The sequence below is a fragment of the Amphiura filiformis genome, chromosome 3, assembly GCF_039555335.1.
Source record: "Amphiura filiformis chromosome 3, Afil_fr2py, whole genome shotgun sequence".
NCBI lineage: Eukaryota > Metazoa > Echinodermata > Ophiuroidea > Amphilepidida > Amphiuridae > Amphiura > Amphiura filiformis.
The window spans coordinates 77,503,887-77,524,650 of record NC_092630.1 but is presented as its reverse complement, the minus strand read 5'-3'; the positions used below and the strand labels follow the sequence as shown (position 1 = coordinate 77,524,650).

General features: G+C 36.7%; 1 protein-coding gene across 1 annotated transcript; it reads right to left on the bottom strand.

The window, feature by feature from the left end:
* Positions 1–604: 604 nt before the first annotated feature.
* Positions 605–11,991, bottom strand: LOC140149175 (uncharacterized). The gene is made up of 9 exons (XM_072171376.1): positions 11,865–11,991; positions 7,652–9,085; positions 6,815–6,964; positions 5,970–6,127; positions 5,368–5,634; positions 4,268–4,328; positions 3,593–3,784; positions 2,910–3,108; positions 605–1,713 (listed from the first exon to the last, which is right to left on the bottom strand). The coding sequence occupies exons 2-9, from the start codon at positions 9,026–9,028 to the stop codon at positions 1,463–1,465; spliced, it is 2,655 nt and encodes an 884-aa protein (XP_072027477.1). The 5' UTR covers positions 9,029–9,085; positions 11,865–11,991; the 3' UTR covers positions 605–1,462.
* Positions 11,992–20,764: the final 8,773 nt, after the last annotated feature.

Genomic DNA, 20,764 nt, shown 5'->3' with positions numbered 1-20,764 from the left:
TGGCAAGCTAGCAGCGCAACCACAAAGAAGCATTGATGTCACTACCAAACTTGAGGTGAACCAAATTATATGTAGTCAACTAGTCATGACTGTTAGCAGTAGTATCTACTTGATCGATTGGCCAGCAGATTGCATTCAGTCAATCAGTGGAATCAGTCACAGATCAATATTGGCCAGCACTGACAGGATTACATTCAGTTGATGGACATAATTGAGTCCATACATGTCAACACTTGTATTAGATTCTAGATGAACATACTTCCCATCAGTCCTAAACCTACAATGATCAAAAGTAGCATCATTTCTGTGTAACTGTTTCAAACCATCATTGCATCTGCAAATGTTGGTGCAGGAAGAGGTGCTTGTTTCATAGTTAAGACTGCTGGGCTATATGCAGACTCCAACTCATAATTCATTTATAATGCAAAATATCTGTACAGTCACAAACATTGAGAATGTAATGAAGCATTTCCAAAATTCTAATAACTTACAAAAAACAAAAATATCAAAGACAACAAATAACTCTTAGTTTGAGAAAAAATGAGCCTGTAGAGGAAACACTTCCTCATCAAAATACATTATATTCATCAAACTGAATTTAGAATTTAGTGTAGCCATGTAATAGTAGTAACTTGCATGATACTGGTTTACAAAAAAGAAATAACTTACATAAATATTTAAATTGCATATTAAATGGTATGACAAATCATGTACATTATACTCTGTCAAAAAAAAAATCAAGAGTGTAAAAACATCAATTTCAAATACTGCGCACAAAAGGAATTCTACTTGATTGCAGTGTTTTGTTTCTTGGTGACTCAAAACATAACTGTGTCAGTACTGGCCAGAGAAGTATGGATAATGTTTACAACATTTCTATATCACTATGACCTAATATAAATAGACCTATATTACACATTGCAGCATTCTAATGTTTTTGATGGGGAGTATAATACTCTAGCATCTAGAGTTGTGGTTAGCATGATGTTTCAATACATCCAAAAATTAGCCTGAGATTAATACAAAGAACATGACATTTACTCTTGTAGTAAAAAAGATCTTATGTTTCAGAAACTGTCATGTAAACTTACGGAAGCAAAATGGTCATGTAATATAAAACCGGCATATTACCTGTGTTTGTGAAAACGACAAATTCAGGTTATATGATGTGGAAACAAAACTATGATAAAGGCATTCCTGTACCTACATTAACTAGTGGATTACATGTAGATGAGATAGATCTGAAGGTTGTGTAACTATACTATTTTCTTCTTGGGGAGGCAGAGGCTTCAACGCGATGAAGCAGCTGTGTCGTGCACATCAGCATCATGCTAAGAAGAATTATCTTGACAACTATTAGACAACTCAGTGGGCTTTATGAATACACACAACAGGTGACTCACAATCATTACATGACCATTTGCTTGAGTACTATACAAATGATGTTATTTTGGCAACACTATCATGTGTACAATAGTTTCTGTAGTTTAACCCAGTCTTGCGCAGTCTGAAATGGCGTCTTTGGTAAGCATAATTGTTCAGAAACTTGGTCAAGTTTTTTCTGGTTGTAGGAAAGGTAATCTTGAGCTTCTGTTTGCATCTGGTTGAGTTTGTCTGGTCTGCTTTCATCCAGAGCAAAGTCTTCAGAGATGGTGGGGTTGAACCGGAAGTAGGTTCCTGGTGGTAGAAGGTCTTGAAGGATTGTGTGCACAGCTGCAAAAAACAAATGACTTGTGATTATTACCAAATTATTCAAGGCATGGTTCAAGTGACTAGGCACCGACCGGAGTTTCGCGCGATTTAAAATGGCAAAATGCGCGGCCGGTTTTTATAAAGCGAAAATTCAAGTCAAAAGCGAAAATGCGTTTTCCACCACTTTTTGTATCCATTGATGAAGTCACACGCAATTCGAAAGTAAATCAAGTATGCGAATTCTGCACCTATTTCACCGCGTGCTAGTCGGATGTTTTCTCTCCATGAAGTTGATACATTATGTGAACAATGCAAATTTTATGTGAAAAGCTACTACTGTACAATAAACATTTTAATGCATAACTGTACTTTTTGGCGTCCAAATGTTGTTTTTGTCATGAACTGATTCAGTATCTCGCGTGCGTTCTGTGACTTATATCCTACCCTTCTTCGCTCAATCAATTATGCAAATGAATAATGACGTCACTCATACACACGATCAATGTAAATAATTAACTACCACACATGGTAAAAAAAAAAAAAAAAAATTGGACATTTGCATATCACGGAAGGGCTTCCGGGGAGGATATTGTGCTGGTCTGGACTCACGTAAACAGTAAATATTGGTGAATTTACATTGAAAAGTAGTGTGTTTGGCAAAATTCTCAAAATTCATGTTGGACCACCAAAATCGCGATGGACCCCCAAAATCGTGATTTTTTGCGCTTTTTGCGCGATCGCGCGAAACTCCGGTGCCTAGTTCAAGTCTTTAATTCAGTGTGAATCAAGAAAGAAATTTACTTGTTGCCACTACTTAATCCAGATGTTATACTGATATATCTCTGTGAAGTAATCTCAAATGATACCAAACCTGTACACTCAATATGATGAGGCACACAGCAAAGCTAACAAAATGAGACTAATGATGTTAGGGTTTCTCCATTATATGCAAGCCTGTGCTCAGTCACAACATACTGTGTCTTGCTCCACTCTCTGTGGGACCACTCATAGACCTTGAATGAACATGCAGTGAACACTTTTAGCATACAATACACTAATGGCAATGTATAATTGCTATGCACCAAAAAGGTGGTTCTGTATTTTGAGGTATTTTGCCACCTGTATTTAATTTTTTTTCGCTAATCCTAGCTTCAGTTATTTTTACATCTTTGCTGTGATTTCAAGTCTTTAAGTGTGATAATGATAATTGTGTTTACATTCAGTCTCTGTAGCACTCTGCATTATCTTCACTAGTTTCTTCTTCAAGCTGCTGTATTCTGTTCCATACTCGATATCTGTTGGATCATAGCGACCTGTTCCCAGGGACACCACACATTGGATAGGAGTATTAGGCCAGAGTAGACGACACTCATGGAGACCCACAGCACTGGGATTATTGGTTAACACTCCACCATCCTGTGAATAGAATGGATACAAACATAATTGATAAGTACTGATCTTGCAATTAGTGAACATAACAAATTAATAATATAGTGCTTCATATTCAAAGATTGACTACAAATATGGAATTGGTCAAAAAGAGTTTATCATTATTATAGAATTCCATATTAGAGTTGACATACATCTTAAAACTGTAGAAAATTTCATAGAACTGACCTATCACAGAAAACATCCCACTTTGCTAAATGTTACTTATTTGCTTGTTTAGTGAGGAGTATATTGTTGTGATTTCCACATAGTGATGAATCACTGTAAAACTGTCCCTACCTAGTTACCTGCTATAGCCTATTCAGCAATTAGGCGGTAACACAACAGATAATCTATACTGCAATTTGAAGTACTTAATTATTAAAGTAGGTCTTAGTGTTATATCTCATGATTCAGTCAGCGCATGATTCAGACCACAGACTACATATTCTAGGAGTAAACAGTTCATTACCTGGAACACGTTTTCATCCAGTTTGAATTCTTCAAAGTATCCTGGTGCAGCAGATGATGCCCTAAGAGCTTCCCAGCACCTGTATCTAACACTGCCTTGGTATTGAGACTGAACACCTGCAGGTAGATGGTAATTCCTGAACATGAAATTCTTGATGCTTGATACATTGATCTTGTTGGCTATGGCAGAGACCTGTGTGATTAAAGAATTAAGATCAAGTGAGAATGGACACGTGTTTCACAAAGTATCATTAGTTGAATAGTCACATTTTCACACAAACTATATTTATGTAACATATTAAATCATCCCTAATTACTTACAAGTTGCAATCAACTACTATCGAATCCTACATGATATTAGTTGTGTCCAAAAACCAAAAATATTAAATTGTTTGATGGGAAGCATTCAAATGAAGATCTATATGTTCACCTTAGGATACGATACCGGTGATTTATAATTGTAGTCTTAGGGTCCCAATTATGGTCCATGGAACTCACTTTTTTCATGTAACATTGTAACGTTAAAAAAAATTTCCAACATCACCCCACCCCACAAAAAAAATCTAACTTTGGTTGTACACAAGCTTTGTATATTATAATATAGGAGGCAAGCTCATATCAGCAATAAATATATCACCTCTTAAGTTCATTTTGAATCAAGCTATTGCAGATTTACCTTTGGTGCCTTTGGATCCCTGGCTGTATCAATCAAAGGCGTTTCGCCCTTAGCATGTTGCCTGTAAGATAAAAACAGATTTCCTGTGTTTATTGACCTTGTTCTACAAATGAGGAAATGGACAGTGCTATATCAATCATGTGGACAGACTTGAATGAAAACACTGGTAACCCTTGTGCCACAAAGTATATTGGTCAATGGTTGATTTCCTATCAAAATCCTCCATGTGATTTCTATTACAATAATGGTACATATCCAGGATATTTCATTGGATATTCATCACAGGAGTACTGTCTCCTCTTCATGAACTCATTGGATGTTAGTCAATTATTTTCTGATACTCTTTTAAATGATAATGCATGGTGACTATGTAATTAAAACATAAACATATAAGGACTATGTAATTTATAGGTAAAACATAAACATAGTGGTAGTGTGTGTACAGTAGTTGGCCTGTTTATTGCCTTTCAATGTAATTTTGTCTTTTTCATGTAATTTTGTCTTGCATGTGTCAGTGCATATGTTAAAACATCAGCACTGACACATGAGTAGTGAAGTACTTTCATGAAGTCTGCAACATTGTATACAAACCTACACTCAAAGATTAATTCTAGGTGTTTTATAACATTACATTGCAGGGCAAAGTACGTTTTCATTCTCCCAGGTATTGCAAATCAAACCTTAAGGATGATTCCTTTACATTGCATTGCTGGACTGGAAAAACCTGATATAAGAAAATTGGGCCCAGTTTATAAGAGGAACTTTGGATAGGCACCTGTATGGTATCACAACTGACTGCAATTACATATAAAATACATAAAGACATAATGAAATTCCGATGTAATTTTTGGCTTCGATGAAGTCTCTTCTATAAAACACATGCCTTGGTTTGAAATATGCAGAGTGAACATAGGGTGTTTTTGATTGGAGCTAATTAATTTGCACATGAAGGTTTCTGGGACCACATTTCCATCAGAGGTTTTTGATTTCAATGGTTACATAACATAGAAGGTTCTTCTTGCCCAGCGATAACACATTATTTTCCTCTTGATATGTTATCTGATAGTATGTCAACATGACACTATATTTAAACCACTTACTTCAGAATCTTAATCCACCCATCCGTATCATAATAAGCATGGTTAAGTAGAAGCTTGCTGGTCCCTACGATTGAATTCCTCTCAAATACTTCATACCCCAGCTCACGAAACAGCTCCTCACACTGGTCTAATGATGCATTGAGAAAAGCTAGAAGATACGCTAACACAGCCCCTGAGCTCACCCCAACCATATAGTCAAACATGTCACGGATGTCTTGCTTAGTGCGACGTTCGATCTCCCTTAGTGCTTCAATTGCCACAATACCTCTGAAATATATAAATATTGGCACCAATCAGTCTATAATTTGATACACTTACAACAATCTAAATAAATCCTCATACAGTTTCACAAGTTTATGAAGAGTTTTGGAAGGAACCAATTTTGGACTTATTGTCACTCAGTCTTGATGAGGGACAGCATGCACTTTTAAATACAACAAGAGCATTTCCAATTTAAATCTAAATCATTAGCCTGGAGTTTTCAAAGCCATCTTTAGATGGTATGTCCGTAAGTTGTCGGAGGTCCTATTTTGTTATGGAAACACTGAGCCTTGATTCTATTGTCTTGACTGGGTTTCCATGGTAATGTAATCATCACTTACCTGCATCCTCCTCCATCTAATGACAGCACCCTGAGTCCTTGTCCTTTGACTGGGTCTGCATGGCCAAGCAATGCAAGGGTTTTGTGTATATGCTCTGTAAAGTCTTTGTCCTTTGCTGCCTGAATACGAAGCTGCAGCAAACATGGAATCAGCTTTTCCTATGGAGTCAACAAAATAACATGATTGGAAGTTTTCAAAACAAGAGTCACCCTAAAATGCCAAGTAAAATGCATGTTTGATACAAATGCATGCTAAGATATGACCTTTGATTTTAACAAAAACTACTCCATATTGATTCTATAAATGATCAATCTTTTTATTGCTTTTTATTGTACTTGTAATTGTATACTTAATCTATACAAATCACAGCAATAGATAAATGAGAACGGAGAAAGCGGAGTTCATAACAATTAGTGGGTTTCGCCATCGGACAAGTTAAGAACTGTCAAGCTTTACGTCAGGACAATGTACCTAAGAATCAGACATGTAGGCTGCCCCTTGCCTACTGATGGCTCTGAAAAGAGCTGTTCACTGAAGACTGTCCCTTGTCTGCTAAATTTGAAGGTTTGGATTCCCTGCCATATTTGCTCAGATATGAAGGACAATTTGGGAGTATTCATGTTTTCCCTGGAATCGATTTTAAATACTTCATGGCATGACACACTGCTTGTATTGAAAGGACGACATAAGTAGTTATGATAAGAGTTGACACATAATTTTGCCCTGTTTGTTTCTCTGCATAATCAGATAGGAACCTACTACCCCCTGATTTCTCACCATGGCTGACGGTGCCATTACACAGAGCAGCATAGGATGTCATGTTTCTCGTTTATAATATTGCATACCTGTGTTGCTATCTGTGTGGATTCAGGATATTGCACAAGATGATTGCAAAGTCTCTCCAGTTTAATAAGGCAAGAAGAATTGGATTCAGACATCTTGATACCTGTGGCTAAGGTCTTGGTCCTGCTGTCTATACTAGCTTTGGAAACAACCTACAAAGGGAAAAAGAAAATTAACTTTAGTACAGTATTATGAATAATACAGATTTGGTTATCACACATAAATCATGACAATAATACTATTACACAGTTCTAGGACATTATTAAGGAATTCTATCACGGCGTCTTGGTCAGATTAAGAATTAATGGTAGCAGAGAAGGCGCATAATTCCCTTTCTATTCCATAAATTGTTGAAACATAACCTGCATAAGCTAAGAACTTAGCCATCATCAAAGATAGGCCTACCATTTGTATGTAAATATGGGGAAAGCTCTTAGTTGTAATTGTATCCAAGTTTTACTGGACTTGTTTGCAAACTAATATTTCATCTACTTTAATGCTCAAGAGAAAGAAAACAAAAACAGAACAAACATTCAAGATTTGATACTATAGTCTGTCCACATAGAAGTACAAAGTAAATAGGCCTCGGACACTGGAGGTATGAGAATAATTATTTCAGTGCAATGCGTGTGTAAATGCTTCTTTGGCACGACAACTGCTGCGTGATTTGCATTTGCCAATGAAGCGCACCACACTCTTTACGTGTCACACTTTTTAACACACAGTATGTGTGACGCAAAGCATCGACCCCCCTATGCCACAGATTTGGTTTGTACTTTTATGTGGACAGACTACAGTATCAGTATATGACTTTTAAGTTACAAAAACAATTTGCTTACTGGTTTCAAAACAGTCTTTGTTTTCTTTGCAGGTGTGGTCTTCTTCACCTCAATAGGCTCGGTATGTTCTAACAGTTGCTCTGCTACAATAATAGCATCACTCTTGTATTCTTCCTTTGAGCCCTTCTCCTTGTGTATATGATGATGAGTATCTACCATGAGATGCGGAGAGTCCAAGTCAAAGTCTCCTTTGCCATCTGGGCTGCTCACCTTTTCTGATTGTTTCCATTTTGGTAGATTTACAGAGCTAACTCTCTGCCTTACTTTGGATGTGGTTTCAGATAAATTTGGCAATCTGTCTGATACAGATGAAGGGACACTAAGGGGTGGTAGCTTTCCACGGAGGGCTGTCATTCTCTGATAGAAATTGGAATCTTGGTGTGATAATTCTTCAGCTGCAATGGTGGTATTTGCTTGTAGAGTTGACCCTGTGACTCCATACTTTGGTGGTGACACCTTAATTTCTGATACAGTTGTGTCGCAATCAAATCCACCAGCACTATTTGTATGTACTACGGAATGATGTTTATCAGAGTCTAGGGTTACCTTCTCTCTGGGCAATCCAGCATCTTGTTCATGACTAATAGTCTCTGATGAACTTTTACCATCATCATCAATCTCTGTTGACTTTGAGTTACTATCTTCTTGTACTCTTGAAACAAGGGGTATAACATTCAAGTTGATCTTTCCCCAATTTGGAGATGGAATCCTTCTAACTGCACCTGAGATTCTATGCCAAGCTCTTAGTCTTGTTCCATTAACATCTGGACCAGCAACACCAGATAACGGTAAGACAGAATTGTCTGAGGTGACTTGTATATCAGCGGTGTAAGACTCTGCGGATTTACTAACAACTGTTTTTTCCTCAGCTAATTTTGTTTCATCTTGATTTCCCCCTGTAAATGATGCTAGAGCAACATGTGTTCTGGAGCCAACCATCTTGCCTGAGATAGGTGCTGATTCTCCATTCATTGCAAACACAGCTTGTAACATCTTGGCATGATAAACTGTTGCCCTTTGCTGTACAGCTTCATTTGCTCCAGACATAACATCTTTAACAGAGTCAAACCCACTTGCCTTCTTTCTATTTACAAGTCGTTTTAAACAATATTTGTTCTTTTTAGAAGAAAAGCACCTGACATTGTCTTTGAAGTGTGCTATGTTTCCAGCTATTTTATAATTGGATCTATTTAGCCACAACATGACTGACCCTCTGCTATTGAGACCTGGAGATGGTTTCATGAGTAATGATTTGTTGTAATTTGCAGCAATGTGTAACTGGCGCCTGCTGGCTACTGGCATTCCTGAGTGTACATTGTGGCCCTTATTTGCAGCCCAGGGCAGCTGCCTGGCACTTCTGTAGGCCTGTGCTTGCATTGTCTTAGTTGTGTAGTACTAGTAGATTGAGACTAATTTGATATGAAATTTCATAATCTGTAAAAGAAAGAAAACATATACATGTAATTATTGAGCTTAAGTTGTACCAGTACATCAATTTCTTGATCAAAGTAATTTCAAGCATTATATTTCTGGCATTTAAATTTTTTATCACTTGCTCTTGATTCTCAGGTTCCATTTTACAATGGATGCCAAGTAAGAACCTTCTTGCACATACTAACAGGGTCATGTATGAGAGATTTGGTATAAAGAAGCAAAACGGAGGCATTATGTTGAGAAAATGTTTTAAGGCTTACAGGAAATCTGTATTTTTCTAATCAAGGGAGCTCAAATGCTCCAACCAATCTGCATGAAGATTAAAGATATATCCCAAGCCACTTGAGACTGTGCTCGCATATGATAAGACATTATTTGAGGTTTAAAATTCAGGATCCCTAAAATCTAACATGTGTAAAGGGGGGTGGCAAAAGTTTTTGGCATGTCAGGGGGGGGGCAAAGATTTTTGGAACAGCCAAAGCAGGGGGGGCAAGCAATTTTGGTAGACCATTTTGAGAATTCACCACTGGGGCTACACATAATTATTGCACAGCCCCTAAAATAGTAAATAGAAGATCCTGACTTTTAAACCACCCGAGATAATAGGTATAGGGTTAAAACTGCTAATCTATCAAATTAAACTTTCTCAACAAGGTTAAACTTTTTCAACTGCATCATTCCGTTGAACAAGCTTTGTTTTGTTCTAGAATTCACATTTTTTAGCTGTTTTTGATGTAAAAGAGCTTGATGTAAAACCGGTGATACCAACTCCGAAGGTTTCAAGTAGCATGAGCGCATGATATACACACGTTTTGATGGTAATTTACGCTAGTGAATCATGCATTTTCAAGCACATTTTACATCTTTTTACCTTGTGATGCAATTCTGCATTTATTCAAGATGGTGATTTGGTGAATTTCTCAAAAAACGTGATGTATTTATCTGGAGACTGAGAAAATTTCCATATTTCTCAAATTTCCTGCAACTTTTCACTCATCTATATCATCTTTTCATGTGACAGAAGTGATGCTGATTTTATAAAGGTACGTTTCTTGCTTTTACGATTACTTCAAAATTGTTTTTTGAGACAAAAAAATCCCAAGAAAATGGGTCATTTTGTTTTCAAAAAGTTGTTTTGACTTTGTTTTTTACCCCATAAATTTCCCTTATTTTCGAAGCCCTGCCCTCCTTCCAATACATTAACCGAGACTCGAAAGTGTTTGGCAACTTTTTAACCATGATGCAAAACTAAACCTTGATGCAAAAGTAAAAAGTTACTCCTTATATAGTGAGGGTGGTCTAAAAGTCAGGATCGTCAGTTTCTCAATCAAGTGTAGTGTTACTCAGTAATAGTTGTAGTAACTACAAATTTCGAACGTTTTAGGACTTGTTCTCAAGTTGTAGCAGGTGCCATTGTCTTCAGTGTTACTGTAACCACTCGGGTATAAGCCCACCCCCCTAGATGGCAGATTTCACTTCAAAAATGGGGGTGGGCTTATAACCGGGGAAGGGCTAGTGCTTGAATTTAAAAATAAGAACAATCACCCCCATTTGTATACGCCCAATGTACCAGTAATTTCTATCTTCTATGTCAATTTCTTAAAATTGTAATTGTGGAATGTTAATTATCAACTGATATTTTTATATTTGTTCTTAAATATGAGAGCAAAGCATTGATTGTCCAAAATTTAGTACTGGGCTTATATATACCTGAGTGTACCCTTGTTCCCAGAATGTTTTGAAAAATAGGGGGTGGTCTTATAGCCGAAGGTGGGCTTACACCCGGGTGCTTACGGGTAATTGTTTTCATTATAAATGTTGCAAAATATTAATCTTGCATGATTGACAATAATTAAGAAACAGTTTGACCTCTCCATAATATTCATACATTAATTGCTTACCTGTGCTTTCATCATATTTTGTGATGAAAAATGATTACAAATATATATGTAATTTTCAGTCATTTGATTTATGGAGCAACATTTTCTTCGTACCGACGGCTATAAAGTATGTATATGCGAATGCACATTATACACATACTGATACACAGCACTAGTGCCGTACTATTACGCTGACTTTCCTATTCGGCAAGGATGACAATTTTGACCTCCTCGTCTGTTTACAAACAGAGAGGTAGACAAAAGATTGTTCCGCTTGTCCAAACACTCAAGTATCAGAAGGATGGTCCACAATAGCGTGATTCACGTAACGCGATTATGAATAGATTAAAAGGCTGTCATGTAGAACCATGTGCTTCTTTTGTCCAATTTGCCATCAAGATTTCACATGGAAACAGTTCAGACCCAGAACACGATCATGTCAGAAATTAATATTTTGTTCTGGGACTGATTATTCGGACTATCGGAGCCGGGAGTTTCAATTATTGGAACTGACGAGTCTGAGTGTTTACCCGCGTCCATGGATGGATGACATGCATGCATGGGAGTGTATAAACTGTAAACTGTAATTGGTTATTGCATGATCATGTCATTCATGATGATAAAATATTAAATCGTATTCCTAACGGATACGGGTTCTCGTAAATCATACTAGTAACAAGCAGATCTTACCTTACTGGCCGGCATCATTTAATAACTTTCTTAGTTTTTAAAATTAAAGACGGATATGAATGATTTACATTTAAATATTTTTTCGTGCCGGACATGCCGGATATCGGATCGACATGATCGAGATCATCGATCATGCATGTGCATGATCGGTAAGCTTATTAGCTTCACTCATTCCACATGTTCTAACTCATTCGCATTACAAGCCTTACCTTCCGCATATATTCAGTACTTTGTTTATTCAAAACAGCGTCGTAAAAATGAAAATATAGGTCGCATCAACTTAATATTGCATCAAGAAAACTATTCTGGTTGCGAATCAAAATAAACACATCATCATAAGATTAAGATGACATCTATCGTACGATCTGAGGCGTTGTCGATTTCTAGACTTGATCCACCAGTCCTTCAACTGCTTACGCACGGTCATCGGGTTGTGCTTGCAGGTGAGGACTGGTAACGATTGCGTTCGAAAATTGGAGCATTTATTAGCTCATGAATAATTAATTAGTTCTTATCACGTGGTCACAGCATCTCCTTTTAAGGATGTTATAATTTATTATGAATGAAATATTTGCATTGTTTACTATAATCATGACATTTGACATGAAATTATAAATAAATAAACAAATTTGTACTGCCTGAATATTTATTCATTCTAATTTCACACATCATTTTCCAGGCCGTTTTCCATGCATTTTTGAGTTGTCACTCGTCTCCTCATGCTTTAGCTCTTTGACTTGCAAAATATGCATTGTTTTTCCTTTTTCCTTCTTCATTTAATACGAACGTGGGAAATTGGAAAAAAAAAATATATTGATTGTTATACAATATTTCACTTTTTTTACTGTTTATTTTATTAATTGTTCAACTTGATTCACGTGTATTTTGTTTCTATGACCAGTGTGTTTGTTTATATTAGGGGGCTGTCATTTTCTTCGAAAGGGGGGTGGGTCATGAATATACTGGGGATCATAGAATTTTTAGACCAAAAATAGGGGGGGTTATAATTTTTACCCTAAAATAGAATAGAAGGCTGATGACACAAAATTTGCCCAAGCTGCGCGTGCATTCTTTCAATTTACGCTCAAAATGTACGTACAATCTTTAGTTAATTCAAAATAATATACAATTCAAATTTTTTGCCCGCCCGCGCACCTTCTTTACGCTTTTTTAACCCTACGATCAAAATTTTAACACGCTCCACACACTTTCTTCACATTTAAGTTTTGCATGCCTCGCGCCTTACTAGTTCCGGTGATGAATAATTTGTCGTCAGTCTGTGTAGGTGGGAGGGGGTCATAAAACTTTTCGACTCGAGATAAGGGAGTCGTAAAAAAAATTAGCCCACGATAGGGGGTCATAAAAAATTTACTTAGATTATACCGTTTGTAAGTCATGTATAAATGTGCAGTTGGGAGTGGGCCTAGGACTACGGTGCGGGATTGGTAGTCAGTATATATAGTGTTACGCACGGTAGTCACAATGTTACGCAACTTACGTCACACAACTTACGTGGCGTAACTTACGCGCGTAACTTACATTGCGTTGTTAATTTACATAGCGTGACACCCCTTTACGTTGCGTAACTTATGTTGCGTTGCGCAATTTACGTTGCGTTGGTTGTTAAGTTACGCATAGCGTAACTTCACGTTGAATAACTTACATTGCGTAACCCACGTTCCGCAACTTACGTCACACAACTTACGTGGCGTAACTTACGTTGCGTTGTTAATTTCACATAGCGCAGCGTAACGCAACTTACGTTGCGTAACTTACGTTGCGTAACTACGTTGCATTGCGTTGTTAAGTTACGCAAGCGTAACTTACGTTATGCAACATAACTTACGTTGCGTTGTTAATCTCGCAACATAACTTACGTTACAAGCGTAACTTACGTTGCGTAACTTACATTGCTTTGCATTGTTAAGTGACCCAACGTAACTTACAAACATAACTTACGTTGCGTAACTTACGTCACAATGTTATGCAACTTACAACTTACTTGTAGACTACAGCAAGTCATGCAAGTGTAACACCGTGCATACATAACGATACGATGTGTGTATAATAGGTCCAATCTTAGAATAATGTGGGGGTGCGTAGACGTAGACTACGGCAAGTATAATGCCCTGATGGTACGATGCATGAGGGCCCAGCCATAGACTACGGTAAGTGTAATGCCTAAATGGAGAAATGCGTACAAGGCCCAGCCGTAGACTTGGAAAAAGTTAGGTAAATAGGATTACATGTACCGTACATAGTCATGGTACTACTAGCATAATACTAGGCCTAGCATGGCCAGTATTTTGTCCTACATTCATGCAAAACATACCATGACAGGCTAGGCCTATCATTCTTCTAGGCTTACTCACATTTGAATACTTTGTGGCTAAACCTAAGCCATGAAGCCCGAGCCTAAGCATGATAGGCCTAGTCAAAATTGTGGGACTCCGTTTTTGGATCGAGTCTTTGTCACTAATTGTCAATTTGTAAAATTGAGTCTTGAGATCCAACCCATGATTTGGCATGAAGACATGAACTTACCAGTTTTTTAACATGAAGAATACCATCCATTCGATTTCAAGTGCAGTGCAGCGTCTGATGTAGGAGTCGTGCCGTTGCACAGCACAGTTCTCGGTGAGGCAAGTTACAATGTATTGACAGCGGGACTGACAGTGTCGAGTGCAATGACAAGCATACGCTGATACAGACTTGACATACACTATGACATCGTAATTTAAATTTGTAAACCAGCACCATCACGGTCACACTGTTCATGGTTTGATTATGACATCGAAGACCCGGGCGGGTTCAAGAACATGACAACATTAGCTCTTCGTGCAGCATATCTGTCAATTATGCATGTCTGAATCTGATGTACATGACATGTATGCCGTAGCCTAGGCCCTACATGCCTATCATGCCATGGTATGCACTCATCATGATCATTCATGACCATCACGACAATGAATTTCTTTGTCTGTCTTGAGACCGTGCATGACTTAGTAGCTTTCTGTAGTACTTACATGCTTAGCCGGTGCCTAGGCTACACTGATCAATGAATAACATACAAATTACGGTGTGTATACAATCCGTATAGTTGAATTTATCTGGCTGCTTGTTGACAGTGTACATACAATTCATGAATTGCAAACTAGAAAATACCGATCGCCGTTTTCATGGCACAAAAATGCCTCCTATTTTGCTCTAAAATAACCCATGACTTCAGATAAACGGTCTAAAAGATAACTAGCAACGTCACCTTCAACTTCTCCAGCCAAAGTTTCAGCATTGACAATCAGGTTTGAAATTAAACAAATTTTGTTGTTTTTTCTATGCACTTTCACACAGACAAGCTGATGGCATCTCTCTGCTCTGATTTCACAAAAAAAATTAATTTCATGAATAATTAATCACGTATCATCTCTTCTACAAGCCCTAACTGGCCGTACAACAAGTATTGCGCAGGCGTCAACGATAATACTGCTGATGAGTTTGAGCTAGTTTCTACGTCATTGATTGAGCTACTGCGCACGCCCGACGTGTTTTCGTCGTGAAAACAATACAATACAAAAGAATTAATCGCCCCACTTTTTTGCACGGTTCGTTCTCAGGCCCCGAATCGAGAAACGGCCATTTTATTCCGCCATGTTGATTGTTTCGAGATCGGGGCCGAGGGACTCAGGCTAGTCGATTTCTAGCAATTCTATTGGTCAGTTTATGACCTTTGACCTAACAATACGCAGCATTTAACGTCATTCATAAATTTGCATAGGAGTGTAAACATGATATTCACGTGCCATCAAATGAGGCTCTCGTGACAACAATATCGTAGAAAATCGAATCAGCCGATTCAAAGTGAATCATATATATTGTATTATTGAGTAAGAGACGCACCATTATTTTAATAGAGCGGGGGGGAACTGGCTAATTTCGAAATAAAAAAAAGACTCACAATCAAACAAAAATTGCTCCACCTCTATCGGACCAGAAAACAAAACATTGGCATATTAGGCCTATTAGGCCTAATCGCTTAGGCCTACACACCTAGGCCTAAATGGAATCAGACGGATTTATTGTGTTTGTAGGTCAAAAAAGTGAAGTAATTTTGACTTAGGCCGTAAGTATAGGCCTATATGTTTTTTTAAAAGTCAATCAATATTCAATCAAGTATTTTTTTTGTGAAATAAGGGACCGTTCACAAACACTTGTTAGGGGGACTGCTGCAAAAAGCGGGCCCTGAAAATTTTTGACCCTTCTAGGGGGGGCTGAAAAATGACCACAAATTTTCCTGGAAAAATTTAGTTTATACGGTATGCTTTTCTATGGGGTCTCTGCTATGGGGTTGACCCATAATTTTCATGTCAAAAAGGGGGGGCCTGAAATTTTTGAGGTCTGTATAAAGGGGGGGGCGAAAAATTTCTGCGATGAAATTGTTTTGTATCAGGCCCCCCTTACAAGTGTTTGTGAACGGTCCCTAAGGGTAGGCCCTATGTTTGTCATTTAAGGGGGGGGCAGATCGTTTGTTTCACAAATCCAAAAATAAATTGTTAAAGGAGGATTTCGTGATCCTAGCATCCTCTTTTTATAAAAATTTTCAGTAGATCTATCCACGAAAAAAGCTTATTCCCAAAATGTCAGTTGATTCCGATTTTGCGTTTGGGAGTTTGCAACCCCCCCCCCCCCATATGATATATAATGTTGCGTCCCTAAAAAAATCATCTGCACTGCAGGGGGGCTGTGAATCTGCGCTGAAAAACTGGCGATGGACCAAGACTCACCGGGAAGACTCATCATGATGAATAATCATTATAATAGTTATTGTATATGATATTAAGCCTACATGTTTAAAGTCGGTCAACCGTGAACACCAAACTAGCGCATTAATTTGCATAAATTTCATGATTAAATTAAATCTGATCTGGAATGAGCGTTTTGAGCGTCTCGACAGTATTTTTTTGTGGGACATGAGAGCACATTTATAGACCGGGACATTAGACATATCGAATGAATTGCATTCTGAATACGAAGAATGTCTTTCTAATATCAAATAATTTCATTTTTGAAATTCACGATATAATACAAATTTTATGACAAATTATTAAAATTTGATATTTTTCACATTTTTAATATATAAACAGTCCTCGAAGTAAATTTTAATCTATAATGATATGTAGCTGGGAGGAAAAGCCCACGATCAATTGAAAATTTTGACCTTTCATATTGAAAGCTATTGAGGATATGAATTTTTGCCCCAAAAGACCTAATTTTTTTTGGTGTTTTGGGCAAAAAATCCATATCTTCAATACGAAAGTCCAAATTTTCAATTGATCGTCGGCTTTTCATCCCACCTACATACACTTTAAGTATAAATCATCAGATTTATAAAGTTTACTTCGAGTAGGCCTATACTGTTAAATATCAAAAATATCAATTTTTAATGATTTGCCATAAAATGTGTATTACATTGCGAATTTCTTCCCCAGGGCTCATAATTATTGCACAGCCCCTACCTAAACCGTTAGCCCAGCTAAGTTGAACACAAATCCAAGTATATAGCCCGAAACATGGCCTAGGCTTACTAATATATAATAGGCCTATAAAGCCTACGATTTCGGACAAATTTGAATTTGGTTTATATGTTTTCCGATATTACTATTAGGCCTACTGGTTGTAGTTCCTTGACTACATAAAATATTTATGGTTTTGCAATTTCCTTAATTCTTTGAAGGAAATGGAATGTAAGCACAAGCTAGTCCACAACAACACTCAACATTGGAAACCATTAATAGACAGACAAAACTCAAATTGTTTAATTCTAACCTACAAAATCTTAAATCATCTTGCACCTCCTTAAAACAATAGCTATAATTTTCGTCAAAGCCAAAGTAATGTAACTATTCCCCTGCCAAGAACCGAGTACAAAAAGCGCAGTCTGTCATAGAGGTGCTGTAAGCTGGAATGAACTAGAAAATAATATCCAAAATTCTCCAACATTGTATACTTTCAAAAATAATCTTAAAAAATCATAAAGCCATGCCTGTAAGCATGGTAAGTATGTAACCATAAGTATCATTTTGGCTTTTGACAATTAATCATTTTGAGTTTGTAATACATTTTTGTATGTGTAAGTCTAGATAATATAAGCTTTTGTAATTGTTTATTATTTTGTACATGTATGTTTGTATATGCACGGCCCCAAGGAAGAACAACTTTTGTTGAATTGGGCTTTCCGTGTTGAAATAAAGTCTAATCAACTGTAGGCCTATGTATAGCCTACATTTGCTTATAAGTTATATCATCAAACACAAAAGTCCCATTAACCAATTAAGCCTACTTCATTCACATCTGATGTAATCTGGGAAATTCCCAAGAACAATGATTAACATTGACATTGACGGTACATCACTTCCTCGGCATGGTGAATTCCAACACAATGAACATTCTAGAAATGGGATCCCTATACAAAATTAAAAATGATACAATTTGTTTTTAATCAACTTGATGAATGAGAGGGGATTCCCGAAAAGGTCATCACTCATTATGTAGTAACTTTGTAGATGATAAATAATCAAATTAAATCACGAAGGGTATAACAATAGAGTATCCAAAACAAAGAGTACCCAAAACAAAGAGTACCCAAAACAAAGAGTATAAAAACCCAATGACCCCCTCTTTTCTAGAATTGTAGGGCCTATCATCAAAGACAAAATGCCACAAAATAATGCGGAAACTTTCAAATGCTCTTTCAGCAAATTTGTGTTGTAAATTTGGAACAAGAAAATATTACCCGTTGACCCCCTTTTCAAAATATTATACCCAATGACCCCCTTTTTCATTTTGTTTTTACGCAATGACCCCCCCCCCACACACACACCCATCGACCTGCTATAAACAATAGCTTCCCCCGGGCCTGCGCCAAAATATCAGCCCCACAAATTCCACATTTTGAGGTTCTTAATTTCCAAACCTTTAGGCCCATAGTCTAGGTTTCCAGTCACATATTTTTGTTAAGTGATGAGGCGATTCTTTCATTATTCATTGTTTGGCTGTAGGCCTATGCCCTACCAATTTTGTTGAAATCGAAGCACTTAGTTTTTGACCCATGTGTGGCCAAAAAAACTGACCACACCCGGCTTTGACATTTTTGCTTAGGCCTATAGGCCTTAAGGTTCGTTCATACTACCACCGCATTTGCGATGCGTTGCTTTGCGATGCCGATATATCGATTACTTTTGCCGCAACTCGTCGCAACTCGTCGCATTTCCAGGTTAAAATGTATTTAACTTTATTGCGTGTTGTGCATTGTTAAGGGAACTGGAAGGAGCGTTTAGAGCGTTTCGACAGCATTTTTTGTGGGACATGAGAGCACATCAGACCTATCGAATTGCATTTTGAATACGAAGAATGTCTTTCTGATATCAAATAATTTTCATTTTATGAAATTCACGATATAATACAAATTGTATGACAAATTATTAAAATTTGATATTTTTCACATTTTGGAGATATACGGTAACAGTCCTCGAAGTAAATTTAATGATATAGTCTTAAAGTGTATGTAGCTGGGAGGAAAAGCCGACGATCAATTGAAAATTTTGACCTTTCATATTGAAGATATGGATTTTTTCCCAAAAAGACCTAATCTTTTTTGGTGTTTTGGGAAAAAAATCCATATCTTCACTATGAAAGGTCAAAATTTTCAATTGATCGTCGGCTTTTCATCCCACCTACATACACTTTAGGTAGAAATCATCAGATTTATAAAGTTTACTTCGAGTACTGTTAAATATCAAAATATCAATTTTTAATGATTTGCCATAAAATGTGTAGGCCCCTATTACATTGCGAATTTCAAAAAATCAAAATTATTTGATATCAGAAGGCCATTCTTCGTATTCAGAATGCAATTCGATATGTCTGATGTGCTCTAATGTCCCACAATAAATACTGTCTAAACGTTCATACCCCTTCCCTTAATAGTACATGGTAATATGTATAGCTATTTGAGAGTTTGCTTTTTTGGTGCTAAATTCAGTAAAAATTTGATATGATGCGCTAATTTCAACAAGTGATTTCATAATTGCATAATTGCGCTATTATCATTAAGCATTTTAAAAGTTGCATTTTTGTAACGTTTAGTTGATAATTGCGTTAATTTCAAAATATAGTTGATAATTGCAAAATAGCAAAGTGGGCTTCATAATTGCGCGACTTTCAACAAGTGATTTCATAATTGCATTAATTGCGCTATTATCATTTTGAAAGTTGAATAATTATATACAACATTTAGTTGATAATTGCGCTAATTTCAAAATGTGGTTGATAATTGCAAATTAGCAAAGTAGGCTTCATAATTGCGCTAATTTCAACAAGTGATTTCATAATTGCATAATTGCGCTATTATCATTAAGCATTTTAAAAGTTGCATTTTTGTAACGTTTAGTTGATAATTGCGTTAATTTCAAATATAGTTGATAATTGCAAAATAGCAAAGTAGGCTTCATAATTGTGCTAATTTCAAAAGGGATTTCATACGGTAATTGCATAATTGCGTTATTATCATTGAGCATTTTGAAAGTTGCATAATTGCAATGTTTAGGTCATAATTGCGCTAATTTCAAAATGTTGTTGATAATTGCAAAATAGCAAAGTATAGGCTTTATAATTGAGCTAATTTCAACAAGTGATTTCATAATTGTATAATTGCGCTATTATCATGAAGCATTGTAAAAGTGGCATAATTGCAACGTTAACTTCATATATTGCACTAATTTCAAAATGTGGTTCATAGTTGCATAATAGTATAGCAAAGTAGATTTGATAATAATTGCGCTAACATGAACATTACTGATAATTTGAAAATTGCATAATTGCAAATAGAATACATAATTGCGCTAATTTTAAAGCCTAACGTTGATAATTGCAGATTAGCAGTCAGTGTTGCTATTCCTTGATATATATTATTATGGCTATTGTCAATTCCACCAGCGCCTTTATGGTGGCAAGCGGCAACTTTCAGCAACTTTGTAAAATTTTAACCAATTTTGCTTGATGATGATGATGATGATGATGATGATGATGATGATGATGATGATGATGATGATGA